Genomic DNA, 16,421 nt, shown 5'->3' on the forward strand with positions numbered 1-16,421 from the left:
TTACAGAAACATATGGAACTTTTTTTGAGTTCTGCTCTGGAAACGAAACACACCTCTCAGTTTGGAGACTAAGTCTGAAATACTTCCATGGAAACCAAGAAAATAATAAATCATAAAAACCTGTACATACCAAAAGACACCACTATAGGTTCAGATTGATATACCTACCAAGTTTTGAAGAAAAATATTGAATGGTTTTTGAGTTCTGCTCCGGAAACCAAGCCCATCCCTCCATTTTGAGACTAAGTCCGAAACGTTTCCATGGAAACTGAGAAAATGATAAACCAGAAAAACCTGTACATAGCAAAAGGCACCACTTCAGCTTCTACTGATATATCTACCAAGTTTTGCAGAAAAATAATGAATGGCTTTTGAGTTCTGCTGCGGAAACAAAACACACATCTCACTTCTGAGACTATGTCCGAAACGTTTCCATGGAAACCGAGAAAATGATAAATCACAAAAAACTGTACATAGCAAAAGGCACCACTTTAGGTTCTGATTGATATATCTACCAAGTTTCATAGAAAAATATTGAACGGTTTTTGAGTTCTGCTCCGGAAATGAAGCCCATCCCACCATAAGACTAACACCAAAGTGTTCCACGGAAAAACAAAAAATATATAAATGCCCAAAATCTGTAAATAGCAAAAGGCACAACCACAGGCTGAGATTATTATGAAGAAATCTTCCTCTATGGGGAGACTCTTGAGCCTGGATCAGGCACAGGCAAACCAACATGATAAACAGGATAAACAGATTTGAACTCTTGGTAACCTGATCCACTAATGGCTACCAAATGCTGTATCCTGGTATAAACAAAACTAAAACAAGTATCCAGTCCTACTCCCCTCTGTGAATATGAAACTGTCACTCAAAAACAACAGATGAGCACTATTACAAAATCCAAATTTATTCACAAGACTCTTACTTCTGAGCTTTAAATACTATTTGAATAAATCTGTTAAACATCATTTTGATCTGGGCAGCAATTGCATATGTATTGCATACAGATATGTATTTTTCAACTGGTGATGCAAATATTTAAATATCCTCCATGTACAATGACAGAAGCATAACTTCATACATAACATGTATAGAGCCTTTATAGCAGAGATGTGGTTGGCTGATGGGACATCCATCAAATCTGACTGGCTGAACATTACGCAAATACACAACTGGTCCTGGAATCATATCCTGGTGAAAATCCCTGTTGGAAAACATGTTATTTGAAAATGTTACAAACTTGACTTTGTCAGCAACAAACATCATTAATATATATTACTCAATAAAATCAATACAAATGAGATGCAATGCTGGTTATCTGCTGGAAGGCAATACAATGGGCATGAAAGGCAAATTAGTGCATATGAACTGATCACTGAAATTCCATGACACCAGGAAAGAGAAAGTATGTCCTATCCAAGAGAGGGGCCAGCCTGCCAGGCAACTTCATGAGTCATGGCAACCAGTTTAAGAAATTGTCTGGGGTGGTGGGGTAGCCTAGTGGTTAAATTCTTCACTTGCCATAAGGACCTAGGTCTAATTCCCTAAATTCACACGATGTGTGAAGCCCATTTCTGGTGTCCCACTGACATGATATTGCTATAATATTGTTGAAAGTGGCATAAAGCCATATTCACTCAAGCACTCACTTTTGTCGCAAATCAGTGTACACAGCTGGTATATTTGTAAAAGTACCTTAGACTGGGATCCTCAGAATCCATACCAATGAACTATCAGTAGCTTAGGGATAATCAGTTTCTGCTTTGTCACCCTTTCCAAGACCAGAAAGATGGAAAATGTCTTTAAGTGAAGTGTCAACACACTAACAAACCTGTCATGGACGATGTATTACAATCTGTGTCAGTTCATGAACATATTTATGACTTTGTACATGGTTCCATCACAGACCAAGAACAACTGACACACTGCTGTATGATGTATGCATATATGTTTGTGCTACTTTACAAGAGTCTCTGTCAGTTAATGAACATATTCCTGACCTTTTACATCGTTTCATCACAGTCCAGGGAAATATGACACACTACTGTATGATGTATGCATATGTATTTGTGCTACTTTACAAACAATTGTGTCAGCATATGAACATATACATCACCCACACCTGAGAAAAAAGTAGAAAGGCTTCTGATAATGCCAAATATCAGGAGAAAGTGTGACATGCATCTAGCACACCAGAATTATTTACTACTGAATCCAACATTTGATAATGCTCACATTTGGGTGAAAACATTTTACATAAGAACTGATTTTCCAAAACACAATAAACATAAGAAGATTAGATTGAATTTTACGCCAATGTTATCACATCTGAATCTACAATAATGAAAACTGACAATAACATTACTCCTTCTAATATATATCTCATTAGAGATCATGAAAAGGTTTCATACTGCTTTTATCAATACTGCAGGTTGGTCGTGGGATTCAGAAATTTGGCACTTACTTTTTCTGTTCTGTGTATATGTTGCAAAATGAAGAACTGAAGAAAGAGATACCACCGAAGAAAGTCATTGACTCATGGCATGTATAGAAATACATCAACTCATAACATAAAGGTGCATAGGGTCTTGTTGAGCATGGAGTGAGTAAGTCTAGCTTTATGCTGCTTTTGGCAATATTCCAGCCCAGTACATCAGCAATGGGCTTCACACATTGAACTGATGTGGAGAAATGAAACGTCCTCAGTGGGACAAGCAAATGGTTTACCCACTAGCCTACCCCACCACCCAAAGAGCATATAAAACTAAAGTAAATAAATATTTTATGCCACAAAATATATTCCAGCTACATCATTGCCCATGAATGATCAAGTCTGGGGCAGGGAAACCAATGACTATACCAAGAGTCAAACAACACGTCACATCAAAAAATGTGACCATAATCCCCAATCATGTCCTGAACCACTGTGGTCCAGTTGATAGGGCTTTTGCAATGTTTGTGCATGAGTGAGTGAGTGAGTGAATTGGGTTTTACGCTGCACTCAGCAATATTCTAGCTATATGGCATCGGTCTGTAAATAATTAAGTCTGGACCAGACAATCCGGTGATCAACAACGTGAGCATCGATCTGTACAATTGGGAACCGACGACAAGTGTCCACCAAGTCAACGAGCCTGACCACCCGATCCCGTTAGTCACCTCTTACGACTAACATAGTCGCCTTTTAAGGCAAGCATGGGTTGCTGAAGGCCTATTCTTCCCAGATCTTCACAGGTCGCAATGTTTGTGGTGCCAAAAAAAGAAGGTTTTTTTGGGTCCGGTGCCTGTCATTTGTCATCAATTCAATAGAGCAAGGATTGGTGTTTCCTACTTTTGTAAAATACTAGGATATGAAACACAGTGTTTGCATAAACCAATGGCTTGTTCACCAATCCTCATTTCTTGTATTTTGAAATACAAATATGATTACAAGGACTGACTTTTAGTCAGTATACTCTCTCTAAGAAGGGTAGCCATGATAAACTGCAGAATGGTATCTCTGTATGCTAGCACTGAACTCCAGCATTGGTCCAAATACTGCCATCACACAGCACATGCACATGCACACCATACTGTATGCACATAACAATCTAGAATGTAACATTATTTATATACACATGCACAAATGTTAAGCACCACCCACTATTTTTGTGATGTGCTACTTTGGATACCCTGGTAGCTATCATAACGAGATCTATGCCTGTCATTGCCATCATTGGTTTGATTATGTTTGGCAACTAAACGGGTGATGGCGCTGTGATTACGTCCCATTTGCCTTGCAATGGCCAAGCATGAAATGTCCATGCCAGCATTTTTCATGCCTATCACCTGCCATGTCTCAGCGGTAGTTGGCTTTCTCCTCACCATGACTGATTTTCTAACTCTAAAGTGAAAGGAGAATCTCACAACAGACAGGTTTTCAAGATTCAGATGGTAGGGAAATGGAGTTGCATGTGCAGAACATTTTCCTTGTCATATCTTGACAATCTTAGGTTCAAGAATCTATGGAAGGCTAATTCAGTCATTAACATTTATAGTTTGTATTTCTGATCTTCAGTGGTGAAATCAAGACACTATGAAAATAGTGGCGCTTAACTTTTGTGCATGTGTATATAAGTAGATGGAACACAGAATCCCTCTCCGACCCAATCCCTCCAAAGACACAACTGTGAGAACTATAGTGTCTATGTACAAATAGGAATGACATAGGCCAGAACCATTAATTTGTGTTACCTTGAAAGAAACGGCTTGCCACAATGCTGAAGAGGGAAGATAAACAATGTTACATCCAGATGACTAAACAATGTACATCCTTCCTGTGCAACCCTGTAACCTGGATTTGTTTTGGAGACAATCTTCTCGACAACTCACTACAGTACAAATAACTCTGACTAAATAACTATTAATTCCAACAAGGTAAGATAAAATATTCTTTACATTCAGCGAGGATCAAATGAAATCTACTGTAAAAATGTTAATGTTACTATCACAACAACGATCAACTGAGTTTGGGATGATCAAAATAAAAAAAAGATACAGGAAAGAGTAAGATCATCTACATTTGAAACAAAGTCACTTTGTAAAAAGACCAAGTCACCTTTGATCAACTGCAAATAATTTTCAGATTTGAAAATTTGTGGTCCTTCCTTTATTTTGAGTTGAGTTTAATCCCAGTCTGAGTCATTAATTCATGAGGATAATATAAGATGTATCACTATTTAACAAATATCCTACGGCCCTGACAATGACAGAATGTATTAATGAACAGACAAAACTGCTTTACACTAAAATGTTATGAAACTGGAAAATAATAATGATGCACCCATAAAATATCTATTATTCCCAACAAGAACACCATAACAAACGTGTACATTCTGGCAGATTTCTTGGTTAACTGATACAGTGACAATAATGACAAAAAATATTTCCCTTTGTCAAGTAAAGTATTTTGTTACTAATGTTTTTAAACAAGTCCTCAAAATTCTCAAGCACATGAAAGAAATGTCACAAAAGAAACATACGTCAGTATTTGGTATTTACACAGGGAAATATATCAAAGAAATAAACCTAATAATGCTGTGTGTTTTTTTCATATAAATGTAGCTTTCTTACAACTGCAAAAAACATATATAGCAAATGAAGATTGAAACAAAGATTTTTGTATAGATTCATCAAAGACAAACAAATGAAAGATGACAGAACAATACTTTGTGGAGAATAATGGGATGTTTATATTATGAAAGATATATTATTATGTCCTTGTTGACAACAATAAGAGATGGGACATATGATGATGAGGTGATGAACAACAATGGGAGATAAAGAACAATGGGAGATGAAGAACAATAGATGACCAACAAATATATGTTCAGACTTCAATGTACAGTGGAATCCGTCAAATCCGGACTCTGTGCAATGTGGTTTTCTCCAAAATCCAGCCTCCTCTCTGAGTACCGACAAAGTTGTTCTAAATTTATCATAAAAGCTTGTTTTATATTGTGGACTCTCTCAATTACGGATTACAGACTAAAATAGCAGATCTGACAATCAACTTGCTATGACAATAGCACTGTGAAATCTGGACATAGCCGACTGAAGTAACAGTCCATTGAATAAACATCTCCGTTACCTCTGTTCACATTGGGTAATTAACACACATCAATTAGTGTCAGCTGACTCAGTGTCACTTTGCACTCTTTATATGAATGACAGGTTAGTTGCTTATTTCACATTCACTGCATAGTTATGGCAGACCAACCAGCGAAACGAAGGCAGACTGATTTGACAATTGATGACAAAGTGAAATTTGAAAGACGTCACAGAAAACACTGTGTTGCGAGGTAATCTACAGAGGCAGAAGCAGGCCGTGTTGATAGACTTTTTTTCTGATGAAAAAAAAGTGAAATCATAAATGAGCTTATGGGCAAATAAAAAAAGAACAGAACTGTTCGCGTTGCTGGTTGTTCTTAACAAGGGGAGGTAACTCTACAGAAGGGTAACGGACATAAGTTTTTCAATCTGGACTTCTTTAAAATCCGGACAAAAATGACGGTCCCAAGCATGTCCGTAAAAGACAGATTCCACTATATTCACATAAACAAGAACATAATGAGAGCAGTGTAAAAGATAACATTTTCAAACTTGATTAAACATGTAACTAAAGAATTGAGGGACAGCTGTCTACATGCAAATGATTGATTAAATTAATAAAACATTATTGTGTGAATCATGAACAAATGACATGTAGCTTTTTCATGAATTCTGGAAACAAGTAATTGCATGAGTCATTGAAATATCAAACATGGACATGTCATGAAAATATCAAGAAAAAGATATCAGCAATCAGCAAAATATCAAAGAAGGTATCACCATGACAACATCAAGAATAGATGATCATGTATAATCAAAATGTAACATCCAGTGTTTTCATTTAACATGAAATATGACACATACATCTTGGAATCATGAAACATTATTAGCTGAGAGGGTGAGAGAGAGAAAGCGAGGGGGGGGGGGGGGGGTTCAGACAGAGAGACAGACAGAAAGAAGCATAGAGAGAAGAGAAGAGTGTAATAATAAAAGAAAAGACATACAGGGTGAAATTCAAAGGTAAGTGAGATATGAAAATTGGAAGCAAAACAGGAAGTGAGACAGGGATTTAGAGAGAGGTTGGAATTTACTGAATTTACAACTGTTTGTTATGTTTGATTTTCTTACTATGCAACACTTAAACTAAGCTAAATTTCAGCAAGTTGAAGCTCTCATAATTTCTATCACCTGATTTTCATACATTCAATGCTTCTCTCAGACTTTCATAAAAATATTCTACAGACATTATACAGCATCACTACACCATGTTTCATGCTTTTGTTTCCAAACATGGATTGAAAACTGTTCACTTCCAAATCTTGGAAAAAGACACAGACAGAAACTGATGAAGATACACATAGAGATAATTATATCACATATATATGACTTCCATCATAAGCACATAAGAAAATTCTACAAAAAGGAAAATATTTCTAAAAATAGAATACTGAGCAAATCTGATTAAATAACTCGTATCTTAAAATAATTACAGCTTTAGTTTATTGTATATTATGCCTGAAAATATAAATGACATTCAGAAATAAATGCCATTTAATCACCAATAATCGTTGCATCACAGTCTGTATAAGAATCATTTGTGAGAAATTTTGTAATTATGCCCTCAAAGGCTTTGAAGAAAGGTATTGATTAACCAACTGAGCTGGAAACCCATGGAGACGAGAAGACGAAGTATGAATACAGACAGCAGACAGACATCCAAACAGACAGGTATCCAGGACAACCAGCGCACCCTACTGCTGTCTCCGTTAGCTGGACATCCAAACGAGTTACCTCCCCTCGTTGAATAGTCACAGATTTGCTGACAGTGTTGTAACCTTTGAAATTGAACTGGAACAAACAAACTTAGTCTTGACCTTCAACCATCTACATATTGTAATCAGTAGTTGCAAGTAATTTCAAGGAATTTAACTATTGACCTTTGCAGTATGTTTTGCAGATAAGTTTCCATCAAGAATGTAAAAAAATAATTTAAAAATTGTATTAGTCACAATTTCTGAAACTAAACCCACTGCCTGCACTCTACATACGGAATGACTTCAAATCTTGTGTCAGAAGAAAGAATGTAAATGTCAGAGAACATACATTCTTATAGTTTTATTAGCTGCATCCCAATCCGTCACTGACCTCCCCTTCCGCTCCTCTCATGTTCCACAAAAATACGATCATCTGACAAAACATCTGTTTTGGCAGCTTGTCACCAACATCCTACCATTAACATGCATGTTTCGAATATCAACATTCTCCCGTTTTGGCAGCTGCTCACCAACACCTTACCTCTAATGTGTAAGTTCCAGGCATCAACATTCTCCAGTATTCTCCACGACTGGTTGTTTTGAACACAATCTCTTCCCTGTCCTTCACTGTAAGCATGGCACCTCTAATAGCATTATTGTTGCTGTCTGTCACCAACCCTTTCACCCCTGCAACAGGTCAAGGTCTCAGAGTGAGATTCCTGTTTCCTACATATCCTCACTAAAAGAGGTTCTTCTGTAGCAGTAGTCTAAACTTGTCTAAGATGTCTGTCTACCCTGACCTTTCTTATATTCACCCCAATAAAACTCAGACCTGAACTCTCCCTTCCACTTAAGGAACAGTTTTTCAGGTCAGAGTGTCTTTAATCTGACCACATCTTTACAGAATAAAAACATACTTTACTCTGGTTACCCTGATCTACCAATCGTTAACACTGCACTAAGGTTACCTTACTGTTTTGTGAAACGAGGCCCTCATCATCAATTACTGGGTAAAAAATGTGACAGCTGCAATGTATCTCCTGATCAAAATAATTAACAAAGGGTATTTTAGATGACAGTATATTCATTCCCGTAAATGACCAACCTGCTCTTGCTTTAGCGAAACAACAGAAGAGAGTTTGCTATACAATCTTGGAAATCTATTAGACATTACCCTGAATTTAGTTTTGTTCAGTTTTTCAAATTTTGAATTCATACTTCTCAAAGGAGAGTTCATGAATGTAAGTAATCAGCATAAAACTACTGTCAAGAGAAAGCTGCTATGTGCTGGGTGAATATTAGCGTCTTTTAAGTCATATCATTCGTTCGACCAAGTTCTCAAAAGGTCATTCTCAAAAGTCTAAAGTCTGATTTTGATTAGACTGATGCGTATCGTTTTCCACATGCACATGTTCTCAGGGCTTGTAGAAAAAACAGACAGTCTGTAAAATAATGGCCTCTGGACCTTAAAATCCAGAAATTAGACCCAGTAATGTTGGTATAGACTGCAAATGTCATGTACAAAATAAATCCCTCACTTCCTCCCTTCTAATAATACTCACTCACTCTTCAATTCAAGTATCACTCACTCTCCCCAAATCCACTCACTCACCCTGCAAAACCCAACCATCCTCAACCACCCACTCACCAACCCACCCATCCCTTACTCACTCACTACACAACCAACAACTCACCAACCCACCCATCTTTCACCCACTCACCAACCCACCCATCTCTCACTCACTCACTACACAACCACCTACCCACTCACCAACCCACCCATCCCTAACTCACTATGCAACCACCCACTCACCAACCCACCCATCCCTCACTCACTCAATACACAACCACCCACTAACCAACCTGTCCATTTTTCACTCACTCACCCATGTGGACCAGCATGAGGAAGTTGATAAGCGCGTCCTTGTTGTCCCTCCAGATGTTGGGCAGCTCACTGGCCATTGGATACTTGCAGCAGGTCATCTCCACCAGGACCTCCATACAGCTGGCACGTACATAGTTGTAGTCCTGCATCCCTCCTAGCAACAATCAACTCATTGTGTGAGGAAAACACAAAAGACGGAGGTCCCATACATTAAGTACTTAGACCAGACCAATTTTACTTCATGATTTATGGATTTTTGTGCTCTGAAAACTAAAAGGTAGGAGCAAAAAAAATATCATCAGTCAAAGTAATATTCCCTCTAAATACTAAAATTATTTTACTTTTGAAGATGCACGAAGTGTATATAGGGCAAAACCTATCTTAAAAAAGATTTCTTGTTAGTTTACATTTTGGCCAATACATACATTCGGGATTTGGGTTTTTTTGAGAAGGGAAAATGAATTCTTTTTTCTTCTAATCTTGAAAAATATCACAAGTGGATTTGTAAATCAAGTAATACTGGTCTGGACTTGCATGTGGAAACCTAGGGTGAGAATTGAGGTGAAACAAGGATTCAAACCCATTATCATAAGAATCCTGCTAAGGGTACTTATTTTGAAATTGGAAAATTTTCATTTTTGAACTCTGACAACAGATAAGTGTGATTTTTTTTAATTTTAAAATGTAACAGTTCAAATACAGTTTGAAAGGAATCCCATTCTGGTTGAACCATATCCTTGACTAGATACCAGGTAACGCCACAACCCTGATATCCGTTAGAGGGAACCTCCCCACTGCCCCATTACCTGTGACAGACAACCTCCCCACTGCCTCATTACCTGTGACATGGAACCTCCCCACTGCCCCCTTACATGTGACAGAAAACCTCCCCACTGCCCCTTTACATGTAACAGGGAACCTCCACACAGCCCCATTACATGTAACAGGGAACCTCCCCACTGCCCCCTTACATGTAACAGGGAACCTCCCCACTGCCCCCTTACATGTAACAGGGAACCTCCCCACTGTCCCCTTACATGTAACAGGGAACCACCCCACTGCCCCATTACATGTGACAGGGAACCTCTCCACAGCCCCCTTACACGTGACAGGGTACCACCCACTGTTTCCCTGTCCTGTGATATAGTATAATCACACTTTCCCCTCACTTGTGACCAGGTATCAGGTCCCTGCTTCTTGTCACATGGTATAATCACCTTCATTCCTTACCTGTGATACGTACCAACCCCCTGCCCCACTTTATTGTGAACAAGTACTATCCCACTGTCCCCCTTACCTGTGACATGGTACAATCCCAGTCCTACCCCTCCCTGTCACAGGGTACCCCACCCATTCACCCCTTACCAGTGACGGGGTACCAAGCCGCTCCATTAGTGATGCCGTCTTCGAACCCCTCCTCCCCAGTGATGTTGTAACATGGCAGACCTCTGTACATGGTGCCATGAGAGTAGGAGTAAACCTTGGAGATGTGGACAAAAACGTCATCGTCAGGACTCTTCGAATATTTGGCAATGTTACCAGCTGGAACATGAAAATGCTTCAGTGATGTAGTGATTGCTAAAGGTCAGTGGCACTGAAATTAGACAAGGCTAAATGCAACATTCAAAATACAGTGGAAACAGCCTAAGTGAAAACTGCTTAACTAAACATATCGGATAAGTAAACACTGTTCTTTTGTCCCCGCAAACTTCTTCATTAATCATCACTATTTGAGTCCTGTTAACTAAAATTGGATAAGTAAACAATAGCGCTTAAGTAAACGTTTTACATGGTCCCTGGAAGTAAATTACTGACTAAACAAGACCTGATAACTAAATTAGCGATCATCACATAATCCAACATGAGGGACATGTGTCAGTCACCAGGTAAATAAGCATCCCACTTACAGCTTATTCTGGCGTAAGCAGTTTACAATACACTGGAGGCCAGCCCTGATTAGTTGTTCATTGTTATATGTAGCTTGGGAGTATCAGTGAGTAGACCGGTGCAATAAAACATGTTATATTACTTACAAATCTTGTCCCTTACTCTGTTACAGATATTGATAAGTTTGGATAAGTTAAAAACAAGTAAGTAAACAATTTTGACGAGTCCCTTGAAAGTTTATTTATCAGGTTTCCACTGTGTATGCTCTTTATCTAAGGTGCTGCCCTTCTGTTCATGGTCTAGCCTGTGCGACACATATGCATGAATGACTTGTCATTGCATGCACTTTTGTAACATGGGTGCCCTTTTTGAAATTCTGTTGCCCTGCCATTTTCAAATCCTGGGGAACCACTGGTACCTGAAACAGTGGGCCATTAACATCAGGAAAGCTGTACTAAAAACAGTGGCCCACCTACCATCATGTAGCTGCATAAGAAATAAAGAACCACCTACCATCTGGGTAGCTGTATCAAAAAGAGAGGGCCACCTACCATTAAGGTAGCTGTATCAAAAATAGAGGCCCACCTACCATTAAGGTAGCTGTATCAAAAATAGAGGTCCACCTACCATCAGGGTAGCTGTATCAAAAACAGAGGTCCACCTACCATTAGGGTAGCTGTATCAAAAAGAGAGGGCCACCTACCATTAAGGTAGCTGTATCAAAAATAGAGGCCCACTTACCATCAGGGTAGCTGTATCAAAAATAGAGGCCCACTTACCATCAGGGTAGCTGTCCCAAGGATAGTTCACAACCTCAACACCTCCATGGAAGTTTGAAGACAGCACAAATGGTATATCCTCAATCCACTTCATTATGTTCATTGTCTCCTTTTGAATGGGATCTGGGTTTGTTGCAAAGTAGTCTGGGAAGTTCCGATTCAAGTCATATCCATTCTTGTTATACCTTGAAAAAGAGAGTAAAAGATTGTTATAGTATGGTTTTATCTTGGGACTACTGCAAATGATTTCACAAAGAGTAAACATAATGATGTCCACACTTCAGGGTTCTGTGGCCACAGAATCTTGACATTCAAGTTGTGATATTATAGAATTTAAACACAATGTCAACATTCAAGGTGTGACATTGACCATGGTATCAAAGTTTTTTGGAGTGAAATATACCACTCAAAATGGTTGAAGAACTAAGAAAGTTGAAGAACCCCTGACTATTACTTCTATTGCTATTTTGTTATTACATGAAATATCAAATTATCAGTAAGAGAACGGGAGGTACTTAGGCAACAAACACTGTCCTGGGGTTCTGTTAAAACCAAGGTACCTATAAGGTCCGTCATCAGTAACATACAAATGAGTGTAATGATCAGAGTCATGATTTCCATAACCTGATCTTATCATCTACAACAAACACTGCAGTTCTGTTAATATTTATCAGCAGCAAGTTTCAGGTGAATAGAAGTAATGAACAGGGCCCCATTCCTCAAAACGATCGTAGTAATACGACAGTTGTAAGTCTATGTTAAAGCATGGGAGTTACGAACATCTTAGAGCTATGATTGTACTGAGGAATTGGTCACAGTTTGTTAAAGGTCATGATTTCTATCACCTGATCTTGTCATTTACAACAATCCCTGTCCTAGGGCTCTGTTACAACTGAGGTACCTATAAGGTTTATCATCAGTAAGAACAGGGGATTGAGATTATCAAAGAGTTACCTGCCAATCACACCTGTACAGTTGCCCTCAAAGGACTCTGCAAAGCCATCTGGGTTCATGGTGGGCATGAGGTGGACGGTGGTGGTGTTCAGGAAGTTGGTGATGGTGTCATTGTGGTTGTAGTTTGTAACAAAGTACTCTACCAGATGCAGCACCATCTCTCGACCAGAAACCTGGACACATTAAGAAATGGTTCTGCTACACAAAGAACAGTTTAAGCTCTACAATCCAACTTTACTATACTCTGAAGTCAAAGTTACTCCAAATCTGGTTATTTGGAAGCCTCCATGGTGTAGTGGGTAGAGTGTCTGCCCAGAGAACAGAAGGTCGTGGACCCAATCCCCGGACATGTCTTTTCAAAGACATTAAACTATGGTACAAGTAGGTCCCTGCCTTGTGTTCTGCATTATTGTGTACAACATGGACTGGTCAGCTTGGAGTCAGTATAATGAGTCTGAGTTTGGTATTCATGCTTATCTGAGGTATGGTATCTCAGTGATCTCTACCATTTCACCTCACCTTCATCCAAGTCAGACCAACACGGTCAACATAAAGTTGAAACAGTCTATATCCAGATGATAAGATGCATCCAAGGCAAGGTGCTTGCTATGAGTAACGTCTCTTAGATGTGAAAGGCTAAGGGTCAGATTCCCTGGTATGATCTAAATGGTTTGTCACGGTCTTAGATTGGAAACACTTCCTATTTTCCTACAATATTATACTGAAACACTGCAACATGAAAATAACACTGTTTGAGTATCTCCAAGGCACATTCTGAATGATTTCATACCTCTCCCGCATTACCATTAAGACATCACAGAATAATTTGCTGTGAAGCACTGTGCTGTGATACTGTCAGAGACTTTTATTTATTTGTTCAGTGGCGAAGTCTGTAGAGACTGTTAGTATTAGTATGGATCGATACCATTCATATGCTATAAAACAATCAATCGCCTCACCATGTAATCAACCAAACTGCCTCTAATCACTGACAGAATTTGCTAGGGATCATATCTAACTCAGTTACTGGAATTCTGGATGCAAAGTTACCTCATTTCCATGCATGTTGGCGACATATTTCACATTGGGGCGAAGCAGGGCCTGGTTCCTTGGACTCTCACCGATGGCAATAACCCACATCTCTGCCCCTGTGACACACAATAAATATAAACTTAAAAGAGAAACATTCAGTATATCTACATACATTGATAGCAATGATGTTGAGAAGTGAACCAATATATCATTCAAACATCCTCATTGTTTCTGAAAAGATTGTGATATATGCAGTCCCCATATTCCTTACACTGTACACAGGGGTTATATCTGTGTATACTGTGATATACATACCACCCATACTTTTCTCGACACTGTACACATGAGTTATACCAGGGAAGACTGTGATATACATACCTTCTGTACTATTCCCAACACTGTACACATGGGTTATACTGGGGTAGGTTGTGGATATGTTTTTCAGGAATGTTTCTACTGCCGCCTGATCATGGTACCCAAAGTCAAGGCCATTGACACCCATGAGGTAGACCACCAAGGTCAAGGTCAGATGTACTTTCATTCTCAAATAAAATTTTCCCCCTGAAACAGAGAAAATAGCAATGGTGATACTGTGAGAAACAGTATTTGATAAATGTTTTTTGAAGAGTTAATACAGTGGAAGCTGTTTAACCCAGCACTCATTGTGACTGAATTTTAGGCAGCTTCAACTGTACCAGGACTTGCAAACCATCTTCTTGTAGGAATCCAGGGGCATAGCTACCTAGGAAAGCCTTTCAGATTGCAACCTATTGGACTTACATGAAAACATTAGCACGATACATGCCTGGAAAGCCTATCAGATTGTTGTTGCTAAAAAGACTGGGCAAACCCTCCACATTATCTAAAGCTTTGCAACCTATCGGACTTACACGAAAACATTGGCACGATACATGCCTGGAATCATTGAATAAGTTCCAAGCTCCTGGATGTCCAACATTATTTCATGAGGGGCAGATCTATAATTTTAAGTAGTTGTCTAATCTCTATATTAACCATCATTTATTTTAGAATCAAATATTTCTTGATCTCCGGCAAAGACATCAGCCTTGAGAAGCTATTGTATGAGTAACATCACATCACCATCATTTATTTTAGAATCAAATATTTCTTGATCTCTGGCAAAGACATCAGCCTTGAGAAGCTATTGTATGAGTAACATCACATAAAATCATTTGTGGTGTCGCAGACAAATGACTTCATCTTCAATAAATGTGATAAATGCATTTATGTGATATCACATCAATACAGATATGTTCAGAAAATATGCTAGCAAAGGAACAATTTGTAAAAATCATTTAAATAGAAGGGAAAAGGTCTAAACATAGAAACATAAATAACTGTACCTGCACCTATGGACTTTACAGTGAGTAAGGTTTATACCACTGTAATATTCTCCAGAGTAAGGTTTATACCACTGCAATATTCTCCGGAGTAAGGTTTATACCACTGGAATGTTCTTCGGAGAAAGGTTTATACCACTGTAATATTCTCCAGAGTAAGGTTTACACCACTGTAATATTCTCCAGAGTAAGGTTTATACCACTGCAATATTCTCCGGAGTAGTGTTTATACCACTGTAATATTCTCCACACATAACAGAATGATAGAGCTTGGTCCATACTTAATTCCAGATTCCTGACATTGACTATCAATATTATGGAAACAAGGACTGGGCTTTATTCATTGTGCCTGAACAGACCATAATCAGTCTATATGAGCAATACAGCAGTTGAGTTGTATAACATTCACTCATTTCATACTTAAGTCAAACAAGGTGACTTTTATCTGGGGTTTAGAAGAACATCAATAAAAATAATCGTCACAAACAGTAAGAATAATGTTGTTTCCAAAGGTATTTCTGTTCAGAATGTCAGTATAATATTGGATGAAAACTATGGATGTGGTGCTAACAAGGGTTATCAGTGTATGAAACTCCAACAAGAAAACAGGAAGCCAACAGGGCTGATAACTGAAAAATGTTGCGGACCCCGTTAACATGTAACCAGCCCTGTATTAAATATGGGAAACTGAGATATGGTGTTGAAATAAAGTAATTAATGAATGACTTGTAGAGAGGGAAACTTGATCATGTGCAAAAGCAAATTTAACAAAAGCATGATCTAGTGGTCACTGTTAATTGTTTAAGTGTCACTGCCATCAGAATAAAATGACATTATTCATTGGCTGAAAGCATTCTCTAAGCCAGTCACATTTAGTGTTAGATAAATGAGTAGGTTGATGTGTGGAAGTTACAGTTTGACCGATCATGAACTATACAGGACATCATCTAGTTACCACAATTGTAAATTATTTCTGAAATATTTCACGTAGACAATGACATCGTTAAATACATACCCTTGGAAAATGTATTGGCGCACAGGGCTGGCTATAAAATAAAGTTGTAAGCCCACCATGTAATTAGCAAGCAGTGGGCCGCCAGGCAGACGCTATTTCATACACTGGGATTATACACTTGGATTCACATATTGGATCCCAGCACATCAAAGGGATGTA

General features: G+C 38.5%; 1 protein-coding gene across 6 annotated transcripts in view; it reads right to left on the reverse strand.

Annotated features, from left to right (window-relative positions):
• Positions 1-897: 897 nt before the first annotated feature.
• The window catches only part of LOC137255363 (carboxypeptidase D-like), a 78,326-nt gene continuing 62,802 nt past the window's right edge, over positions 898-16,421 (reverse strand). For 2 of the 6 annotated variants that reach the window (XM_067792837.1, XM_067792831.1), the window contains 10 exons: positions 14,265-14,447; positions 13,905-14,002; positions 12,855-13,027; positions 11,901-12,085; positions 10,600-10,776; positions 9,236-9,388; positions 7,891-8,036; positions 7,346-7,443; positions 4,240-4,265; positions 898-1,210 (listed from right to left, as the gene is read on the reverse strand). In XM_067792837.1, the coding sequence (XP_067648938.1) occupies positions 1,191-1,210; positions 4,240-4,265; positions 7,346-7,443; positions 7,891-8,036; positions 9,236-9,388; positions 10,600-10,776; positions 11,901-12,085; positions 12,855-13,027; positions 13,905-14,002; positions 14,265-14,427 (1,239 nt within the window). In that variant the 5' untranslated portion in view covers positions 14,428-14,447 and the 3' untranslated portion in view covers positions 898-1,190. Of the gene's footprint in view, positions 1,211-4,239; positions 7,444-7,890; positions 8,037-9,235; positions 9,389-10,599; positions 10,777-11,900; positions 12,086-12,854; positions 13,028-13,904; positions 14,003-14,264; positions 14,448-16,421 lie in introns of those variants that run through there. The other 4 variants (XM_067792825.1, XR_010954523.1, XM_067792811.1 and 1 more) reach the window with 4 other exon arrangements.

The sequence above is a fragment of the Haliotis asinina genome, chromosome 1 (genome assembly GCF_037392515.1).
Source record: "Haliotis asinina isolate JCU_RB_2024 chromosome 1, JCU_Hal_asi_v2, whole genome shotgun sequence".
Classification (NCBI taxonomy): Eukaryota; Metazoa; Mollusca; class Gastropoda; order Lepetellida; family Haliotidae; genus Haliotis; species Haliotis asinina.